An 11,488-nucleotide genomic window follows, 5' to 3' on the forward strand; every position below is an offset into this window, starting at 1 on the left:
TAACGAAATAGTGAATACTAAACAATAGATGTGTTTTTATTATGTTTTATATGTATTATACCGTATGTTGGTATATAAGATCAGCAATTACGCTTTGTTTATTACTGATGTTTATTGTAAATAATTAGTATTACTGTGGTTAGAGAGCGACTGTTTACTAGGAGAGACAAATCTAGAATGGCTTGCCGAGTTGTGTGGGTATGCAGACGACTGTAAATATATTGTTGTTACCAACAATATACCTACATTCCTTACAATATGTTTATCATTTCATTCTGCTTAATAAGACATGTTTCAAAATTATTTGAAATGTCTCCCTCGGCACATTGAGAAAACATGATCTTAATGTAAAAATAGTCGTACATAAATTGTAAAATAATAATTAAATAGGTATATAAAGCAGCCAGGAATAGGTCACAAGCTAGCACATTCCATAACTTCGAAATTTATATCGTTTATGCTTAAATTTTACCTCACATTAAATAAAATAATCTTATTTCCTTAAGCGCTCTTTAGAAATATTAAAGATATAATATATATATTTATTTATATATTTATGTTTTTTATTTTTATATTCTTAGGGAAAAATAGTATTATTTTTCCCTCAGAATTATTATTCACGTTTTTTATTATAGAAATAAAATATGAGTGATACTTAAATCTAAACATTTGGAATAATCGGTAATGATTTCATTGCTCTGGTTACTTCTGCGTATTCGGGACTAATATCTTTATTATTAAATTTAAAAACTAATATAAAATTAGTAAGAATGAATAATTCCAAATAACATGTGTAGTTTTGTTGTAGTTTGTAATTCCACCCAGAATTTTAACTAACAAACTTGAATGTTTTATTCATGTTAATAAATATAATTTGTGCTATAAATATGTAATCTGAAATTTTGGCCGATAGGTATTATCTTATTTTGGTAAGGAGCCTCAATAACGGAAACGGGTATTCTCAGTCCATCGATCTTTGATAAATCGATACATTTTGATGACGATTAATTTCTTTTCAGTTCCATGTCTGGATCCAGTTGCCTGCAGCAACGAGATTCTGGCTATCCGTACATGTTCCCAGAAGCCATCCACGGGCTTGGCGGGTACCCGCGCCCTCCGTGCCCCGCCGCCGCCCACCAGCAGCCTCAACTGGGCGGCCACCCCTCGTACGGCGGGGCGCCCTCAGCGGGAAGCACGGGTAAATATTCTCAGTATTAAATATTATAATTTTAATCCACTGGATTGGTAGCAAATAGTCATCTCTTTCTTCATTCATTTCAGTCCTCCGCTACTCTAAATAACTAGCCAAATGATTATAGTTTATATACCTATTTTCCTTTCATTTTATAATATTCTAGTTCCCTTAAGAATGTCCGGGTTTTGATGAAAATATAATCTGTTGTTACTCAAGCGCAGTAATTCCACCTATCTATTTGAGACATACCTATTACGCAGCGACGCGTCGCGACGGTCAGTCGCTTTCTAGTATTTGGTCGGACGGCAATTTTTTCTCTTCTTTTCAAAAAGATTAAAAATATAATAGAGGGGGTACGCGACGTTACCCTGCGTGGCCCACGGAACATTCTTAGAAGAACTAGACTATATATGTATGTAGGTAGTGCCTATGTAAACGATGTTTGCAGTATCATAATTATTTTTTGGTCTGGTTATTTGCTTACTTGATGTTTTTTTAAATTACTAATATTTATTTTTTTTATTTTGACCACTTTCACTCTGCTTTAATCTTTCGCTTCCAGTTCCACGTTTCACTTCCATAAATAAGTGTTTGGACTAAAACTCCGTTGTGCACTGCCAGTTTAGCTTCGATTGACATATTTTTATTGGCAATTACTGAGCTTAGTGTGCCGTTCATTTTGTTGCCCGCATCCAATCTCCTTTTAACATATTTTTCTATTTATCCATCTCTTGAAAAAATGCTTCCTAGATACACATATTCTTTTACTTGTTCAAGACATTCGTTATTTACCTTTATAATGCAGTAGTAACCTCACTTTCCCTTTCAAAAACTATCATTTTTTACCCTCTTTCGTTCATCAGATTGTATAAAATAAAGTATGTAAGTACTTACATAAAACATACGATTTTTTGCCCATTTTAAAATTAATTATGTAACTACGAGTAGATACAATAATATTGATAAATATTTATTCTGCTTGGGAGCGAAGTATGGAATTGGAAAAATAATGATGAAAGCAGGTTGAATGCTGTCGAAATGCGATCCCTCAGGCGAATGTGTGGTAAAACGATGTATGATAGGTGCACAAATGTCGAGATCCGTGAAGTGTGTAAGGCTGAGACATGCATTATTGACAGAATTAAGAAAGGGGTGCTGCGTTGGTTTGGACATGTAGAGCGAATGGACAGCGAAAGAACGACTAAAAGGATCTACGATGCAAATGTTGATGGATGCAGAAAACGAGGAAGACCGAGAAAGACATGGCACGATCAAGTCCATCAAATACTTGAAGATGGACATGTCAAAAGTAGGAATAATCGGCGTGCGTGCATGAGAAGATGTATGAATGTAGAGGAAGCGAGGTCTGTATGCCAAGATAGAGTGTTATGGCGTTCTATCCTCTCTGCCTACCCCTACGGGGAAACGGCGTGATGGTTTGTTGTTGTTGTTGTTGTTGTTTATTCTGCTTATGGTTGTCATGATAATAATATGTATGTATCTTAGTGTAAAAATAATTTTAAAATGTGGGAAACTTTAACTGATTTACATTTTTTCCGGCAATAATATTTATAATTCTTTTACAGAACCTCCATTGTATTTTTTTTCCTACTTTGCTATGAAGCCGGCGTTTCTTCATCCCAATAAAAATGTATGCGTATGTTAATTTTGCACATTTTGCCTTATAAATATTCCGTTAAATTTATGGAAATAATTCATTCTTCGCTTCTCGTGCAATTCTGAAATAATTAACAGCAAAAAAATACCTCGCGAACGTTCCGGTGAAATAATAATTTGTTAGAAATAAAATAACCCTAGGTGATTGCGAGTTCGTACCCATCTAGAATAATATTAAATATATTTGTTTTATTACGACACGCGGTATGGCAACATTTTTATTCCGAATCCACACAGCCAGCAAAATGAGATTGTTCCCGGTCAACGCGTAACAACAGGAAGTTATTTTTTTCCACGTTTTTCAATTCTGGCGTCGAGCGGAAGTGGCGTGGCGGGCAAAAATGGGACTGGAAGTGACATTTCCCATTTGCCATTTAAAATATTTTATGTGGGCCGCGTAGACGAGAAATTTCAATCCTTTAGAACCCCAACATTAAAATGTAAAACGCAATGGCCGCCGGAGAATGTGCGTGGAACGTTGTGAACGCAGCCACGCGGAAACCGCGGGAAAATGGGATTTAATACATTTAAACAAATAACTGTCGCCTGATGGTCATTTTATTTGATTTAAAAAATGAGTTCCTGACGAAAATTTAATTAACTTTGGCGGTGTGAGAAAGAAAGATAAATACGGTAAAACAAATGATTTTCAACAGGGAAAAAAATACGTGGTTAGGTTGTTAACAAACATATTCGTCATAATATTAATTTAAAAGACAAAATAAAAATAGTGCTAAAAACATTCAAAAGTATAATTGAACATTCATCACCTAATATTTACCTACCTACCGCCGTAATAATGTTTTTCCTTTAATTTCTAGTAATTTGTAAAAAAAAGTAAGTTGATAAAACATGACATTTATTATGCGTTACGAGCTTGGCAATTATCGAAAAAGAGGCTCATTTTTTCATTCACTATAATTCATAATATTTATAACCAGACAACCATTATTTATTTAACAGCTCATCGCTTATCCGAAGTTAAAAAAAAATAATACTAGTCTGTTTCGCGGTCTAACGGTCAGCGCGTTTGCCTCCATGTAAGAGGTATCGGGTTCACTTCCTGACAGGGCTGACGTGGAATATTTATTTTAAAGGATATTTAACACTAGAATATTTCATAGTCCTTGGACTGGCACCTGAAGCGTAAGACTGATCATGTTACAAAATATCGATAAACGCTGCATTTTATTTTTCAATGCAATGCCCCATACGAACTATTAGGCGCGAAAAGGGAAAGATGAATGAATGAAAAATAATATACATGAAATAAAAGATTTTATTTAAATATTCATCTCATGCCTACGTATTATTTCTAGATAGCATTTAGTAATGTATTTTAACAAAGATCAATTAGGTATTATTTGATTAATGTACATTGTGGTCATTGTTGCTGTTTGGGCAAATACAAAAGCCCCCGCGTCCTTGCTGGGGTTCGGTAAACTGTGTTTCTATTCTAACTATATTTTTATTTATTTCAGGTGTGATCTCCGCGGGTGTTTCAGTTCCAGTACAGATCCCCTCCCAGGGTCCAGACCTGACCTCCAACTACTGGCCAAGACTTCAGTGATCGCAACTTTTCGGGTTTTCTCACCGGCTTCTTATGCCGCAAGAAAACCCGCCATCTTCCGCGCACGATTCACCATCTGGCGACGTAGCGCATAACTACTCAGTCACGAGCGACGCGGTCGCCCACTCGTTAGCCATGAACATAACCCAAGCAGCGAACGCGAGCGGAATACAACAAAACGTGTAAATTGTATAAATCAATAAAAAAACAGTGCAATTTAAAATAATGTTTGCCGAAGAAAAGTGATAACAGTGCTTCAAGTTCTAAAAAGTGCCGGAGACGCGAACCAACAATCTCAGTTTATCAGGTAATGAAGATTCCTTCATTATCTCCCGCGCAGTTTCGGAATTCAATTGTTTCAAAAGTGGCAGCACGTAGTAAAACGTCAAAAATCTGTTTGGTTATTTTAAAATGTGATTTTTACTATTAAACGCAATCTCATAACATCGAAATATTCTAGTATTGTTGTAGTGTCTCAAAATTACTTAGTTATGTTATTTATATTATCAATATAAAACATCCTTAGTTCAAAAATGTACCTATAGAATAGGATATATTTTTGTCTTTTTAGTTATCCTGGAAAACAGGGTAGCTGTTTTATAGTTCGTTTATTTTTAACCGCAATATTTATTTAATTATTTTGTTTGTCGATTTTTGGGTGCCAAAACGAACGGAGAACATGTTTGACTTGAAACCAGTGGGATTCTTATTGGACAATCTGTGATGTAAATAAATTTAAATGTATAAAAATAACGTAATTTAATTTCTTTTGATAATTTATGAACCAGTGTAATGCAGATTTGCCGGCTAGGTCACATTTTATAAGTAAGTCAAATATTGGTCCTCAAATACTCCAATAGGTCTTACCTTCTTACAAACCATGCTAGCTTTGGTCACATTATTTTTGTTAGCGGGAAAATATGATTTAGAGATTAAAATATGCAAAAAAAAACACAAATATTACCTCTTCTCTAAAATATATTTTATCTGATGTAAGTACGCTGTCGTTTGTGTAAAAATTATATAAAGTTATTTTTGAATATAGGAAATCTGTGCGAGTACAAAATTATATTTATAACTGTTTTGAATCATAACTTCAACTTGTATAAAAATATGTATATATTTGGATCTTGAGGAGAAAGAAATGAGTCTTGTATATGTAATGTTCTCGGAACCAATATTCATTTGATTTATTTAACCAGACATAATTTTAAAATTCAAGAATCATTAATAGTTACTAACCATTTGTAGTATTTTGAATTAGGCATTTTAATTCTGATAATCTATGTGGGTTAGTGATGTAATTTGAAAACAGTAAAGCTTTTCATGAGCAATAACTAAATGATTAGTCATTATTTGACCTTAAAATTGAGCTGGTCAACCCTAAACTTTAGAATCACAAATTTGACAGTGCAAATTAACAGAAAATAGATATCATTAGTTACACGTTTCACCGAATTATGTGAGCGATGCTTACATTTATTATTTTTTTATAACAGCATTCATCACAATAATCCATACCTGATGCACGGGGCACTGTATTAGTAAAGTAATTATTGCGTATCTCGATCATCTGTTACAGAAAGGTATGTATAGTGTTTAGCCTCACGCTTCAGGTGCTAGTCTAAGAACTATGAAATATTACATTGTAAAACCACTTTATCGACAAATATTTCATGTTGACCTTTCCAGGAATCAAATCCAGGACTTAACGCATTGTAGGCAAATGCGTTAAAAAACTTTTTTCCACTTGAACAGACTTTCCTCCTTGTTCAGATTCTGGTTCTATTTATAACAGAACTGTATTCTTCATCTGCCCAGTCACAGACTAATAGGGATAACATTATTTGGTATCAATTTTTTTTAAAAGCTAAAAAGAATGTATATCATTATTATTTCCATGTAAGTATTTATTTCTTCAACCATAAAATTAAAATATGTGCAAAGAGGCAAATAAAAGAAGCCTAGGAGATTAGTTGATTCTGGAATTATCTTGCCTCGCAGTTTAGTGTCATTTGACTACCAATGAAAAAGTAATCTTGATTATTACACATTCTAACCCACAGAGATTATGAAATAAATAGATTTCAGCGTAATTTATTTGAAACACATGTTGATATACTATATTTCCGATTTTCACATAATGAGGGAGTTTAAGGCTACCTGAAAATGCATTCTTAATTTATTTTCTTGGGCATAATAAAAATGCAAAAATTGAACTCAATGTCGAACACCGACTCATAGTAAATAGACACATTATTCCATCACTAGCTGCATGGAATGTTCAGAAAAATTTTCATTGCCGTTAACAATTTAAAATAAAGAGATAGCAAATCACGATCACACGCAGACATTTGTGTAAGATCACTCTCAGTGTGCATATTTCTATGTAACTGCTTACCGTAGGTGCAAGCAGCTGTATTATTATGTTATGTATGTATCTACTTTGAAAATGCACTTAAATATATTAATATCTACTTTTTAATGAATTGGATCGTATTCACTAATGAAATGAAACGACAAGTATCTTTTCTGTTCTTCACAGCTGCAATGAAAATAAAGAATTTTTTCACTACAGCATTTTTCTGCATAGTATCACGCCTCATTAAGACTTAATACGTTTTAAATACCTATACAAGTATGTCATCATTTGAACTAGAAGAAAAGAGTTGCATCACAAGTAAAAGTGAAAACAGAGATTTCAATAATCTAAATCTTCAAAAAAGAATGTGGCAACAAAAACGTTTTTTTTTCTAAACTTCCTCATTCTGCGTTCTTTGGTCAAATTTTCTAAAAAAGAAAGTGAGTGTAGGATAGTGGATATGCATGTTTGTATACCTAAGATTTTAATGTAAAAATTAAATCTATTTGGCTAATTCTTGTGGAATTGAAACATATTTAAATATAAAATTGTAAAAATAAATATAATTTCAGAAACTTAACTCGTGTGATAGTTATATGCTAATGAATTTAATAATTAATGTATAGTTTTAAGGCTTAATTATAAGAATTAATAAATAAAACATTATTATTGATGAAAACAAGTTTTTTTTCTTTTATTTTGTATACATATTTGTGAAAAAAGGAATTAAGAATTGGGATTCTTCATTGATTTGCTTATTCCTCGTATGCATAGAATCATAAGCCGTAAAATAAAGGTATGATCATTTTATGCAATCAAAAATAAATTAATAGATGAATTTCTTTTAATCTTTCTGGTGAGTTTTTGAAAATGTGTCAGTGGCAAAAATATTTTCCAGTTGGTGATTTTTTGTGTGAGGAGTGAGTAGACACTAAATAAGAGATAGGCAGTGGTGGTATTGCTTTTCAATAATAACATTGATTATAAGGTTTATTAAAATTCAATACCACAAAACATACTAGACAAATTTTAAGTTGTAAAAAAAATACATCCTATCAAACGATATGATAAAAATTAATTACAAGTGTATAGCAAATATGTACCTCGATCGAAGGAACCGCAACAAAAGTGGTTAAATATTAACAAGTTTTCATTGAGATATCTTTATAATACACCATTTAAATCCTTGAAAAGAAAATAAAAGACGATAGGAAACATTTAAGTTTTTATTTTATAAATTTATAATTATAAAAATACCTATATAATATACAATTATAGTCTTCTTATGCATAACTTAGTATTTTCAAATCAACAGGACACATAAAAATTGTATGAAGACTTCTCCCCCAAACCAATTTAATTGAAAAATGTTTTTAAATGCTTGATATACTGTAAAATCATATGAAAAAGCATCCAAAACAAAATTAAAAAAGGTACCATCGGTGAGCACCTATCTTTTTCCAAAGCCAGTTTTACAATATTTGTGATATTAACTCTAAACTTCCAATTTATATAAAATTCACTGTCAAAATTTGTTCTTTTATTTTCAGTGAGGACGCGTTCATTTTTTATTTTTTTATAATACGTGGTAGGTGTATTGCATTCTTAAAAAAAATAGTATATATAGGAACTAAAAATCATGGGAGAATAAATTTTGGCGATAAAATATTAACCCTGATACTATTTATATATAATAATAGTGTATGAAAAAGTGCAGGTAAGTTTTGGTCACAAAGATGGACGATCAGCTGCTGTCAGCTATCAAAGATCCAATAAAAAATTAATTATTATAAAAGGGTTCATATCACATCCTGTTGACGTCTTTGCGCAGGGCAATCACTAAAATATAAATTTCCAGCATTAAAACATTCAATTTTTGTCTTTACTTTTAAAATATATTTTTTCTTCTAATAAATTTGCTTCAGTCTTATAATAAACCTGTAGGTACACAAAATTGTAATAATAATGTAATATTGAAAAATTATAAAAACTTAAATGAAACCTTTGATTTTTGGTTGGACAATATAAATAAAAGGAAAAAAATGGATTAAAACAAAATAATTTGAATCTTAAATTATTTTGGTTTTATTTCATTGAGGTATTATTCCTTTAATACCTACTGTATTATTAGTCTTCTTGACTTGTAAAATACAATAAGAATATATTAAGATTAATTCTATCACAGTTAACAGTTTTTGGTTAATCAAATTATTGAAGAACTATAAAAAATGACGAATTCACAAAAGAAGAGAATTTCCTGATCCAAAAATGAAAAGCTTTACATAATACAGGATTAAGGGGGGGCAACACTGTATAGAATTTACTTGGGGTGGATTTAACCCCTAAATTCCATTAACAATAGGGGATTTAGTATACATTCCACTTTCCTCCCCATGCTTTATGAATAGCATGACATCTTATAACAATACTCTTTCAATGGGCAGCTATAAATATTTAACTTTGGCGTGCAGAGCCAATAACATAAGCCCCTTAGATAATTTTACAAATTGGCAATATTTTTAAAATGGGGATTCTGTTGTCAGTACCTCAAAAAACTGCATCTTTTTGATATTTTTACTGTTTTCATTTTAAAATACCTAGATTTGAATGACATTGAATCACTTTTTAAACTTTTCAGATTTAACTTAATTATGGGGTAGTTAAATATTTTTTGTTTAAAAATTAAAAACTGATTTAAAATAGAGAAAAAACACTTTGTCGTAAAGACCTTTCTTGCCTTTTACATTAATTTCAAGACTGTATTGGTGAATGGGACAGTAAAAAGTGTGTCAATAAAGTAAACTCAAATTTTCTTTACTAGAATAATCAAATTAGAAAACTTCTATAAAATTATGTTGCTAAAATTATAGGTTTACAATGTTGAAAATGTTGAAGATGGGCAAGCAACTCCGTCTTTAATATGGATGTTCATGTTTTCATAGAGAAAATAGCAGTTGACTATTTACAAACATACATAAACTCTCTCACCACATATTAGTAAGTAATCAAGGCTGTATTATCAGGCTCTAAAGCAACGCAAAAGCAAAAAAATGCCTACTTGTTTAATTTCGGGTAGCTTGTAGTAAAAAAAAAACATGACTGTATTGTCTAAAACTTGCAAGTACAAAGATCTTGAAAGTTTGAAAAGCATTTTTTTATGGCAAGCGATGAACTTTAACAAAATAGGTACTAACAATATTCGCTTTATCCCGCAGCAAAAATCAATTGTTAATAATTAAAAACACTCTCTAAATAGATATTGACAAACTGTAATCATAATTTTTGGGCCATGAATCACTTATTTTATTGTTTTGTTCAAATTAGCATATCAATAAAAACAATGTTTGAGAAATACAATTCAGCCAACACAAGAATATTTATTTTAACTTAAAATTAATTACGATTATAGCTTACAATCTAAAATTGGCACATGTGGCTTGGTATAAAATAAGGTTAGAAATTTATCTAATAAACTTTTAAAGTTATGAAGATCATGATAAATGGGAAATAGATACATAGTTTTAGTGATTAATTCAATTGACTTAAGACCCACAAAATAATATTTGGACATTCTAAATATATATTTTTTGTTCAGCTGTCAGAATGAGAAAGTTCAGTGGATTTTTTTTATTTTTTATTATTATTATTTGTTGATAAACTGTCACACTAAGCCAAAATTTAAAAACAAATATTTTTATGTATCGCACTATAATCATTATGAATTTTTTAAGTTTTGTAATTTTGTGTTAAAATGTGTAAAAAATGGCTACCCGGAAACCGCAAATCTGTCACAACACACAACAACGCTGTAATCGATCGGTTGATTGACAAGAACCTGTGATGTCGTTTAAAAAGGTTGTTTTTGTTTTAACTATATTTTTTTTCATACATTTTTAAAGATCTTCACACAATTTAATGCTCTAATTTTTACACATATAAGAAGACATTCTTTAAATGCAATTTCCCGTACCACTGAACTTCCTCATTCAGCCATTACAAGTATAAATTATTATCTTTTAAGTGTTAGTGATTTTCACCTGTATGATATAATTAATAATCACTGCAAATTAATTATTGAAAAAATGTGTTTTGTTATTTAGAAACTATATGTAAAAATATTTTCTTTCACGCGGTAAAAATTACATCATTTTATTGTTTGGCGAAGTTTCTCAAAAATGCAAAAAAAAAAATTAACCACGACTTTGAAATGTCACAGATTCATGTGAACAATATTTGTTTTGTGCTTTGTTATGTGTTGTGAGATTTCCGGTTTCCAGGTAGCCATGTTTTCAAAATTTTGCGTGTTCTTCTTTTAAATTTCTCCAGAAAAACTCACCAACTTGATGTCATGACTTTACGGACGGTGTAATTTCAAAATTACAAACTTGGAAAAAAATCATGTACTTATATTTTTTTTTAGGTTGATAGTCTATTAACAATTGTTATTATATATATTTTTTTAAATCTTCCTCATTAGTGCATGCTAACTGCTCTATTTTTAAAATTATATATAACTAATTTTATGTCCGTCCTATCAGTGCCCATACCTATGTACATATGTATTTTGAGCTTTATGTGCAAGACACATTAAAGATTCATGATTTCATATTTACTTGTGTAAACCTGCATCAAATGTCCTTGTTAACTTATCGATGATCCATAAATTAGGTTAATTCAATTTTAT

General features: G+C 30.9%; 1 protein-coding gene across 1 annotated transcript in view; it reads left to right on the forward strand.

Annotated features, from left to right (window-relative positions):
• Window positions 1–7,398, forward strand: part of toy (paired box 6 protein twin of eyeless) — a 114,650-nt gene extending 107,252 nt beyond the window's left edge. Inside the window, exons 7-8 of the mRNA XM_088234030.1 lie at window positions 1,020–1,198; window positions 4,354–7,398. Coding sequence (XP_088090156.1) covers window positions 1,020–1,198; window positions 4,354–4,442 — 268 coding nt within the window. The 3' untranslated portion in view covers window positions 4,443–7,398. The remainder of the gene's footprint in view (window positions 1–1,019; window positions 1,199–4,353) is intronic.
• Window positions 7,399–11,488: the final 4,090 nt, after the last annotated feature.

Source organism: Micrasema longulum, unplaced genomic scaffold, assembly GCF_059751315.1.
Source record: "Micrasema longulum isolate JH-2025_06_02 unplaced genomic scaffold, ASM5975131v1 h1tg001180l, whole genome shotgun sequence".
Lineage (NCBI taxonomy): Eukaryota > Metazoa > Arthropoda > Insecta > Trichoptera > Brachycentridae > Micrasema > Micrasema longulum.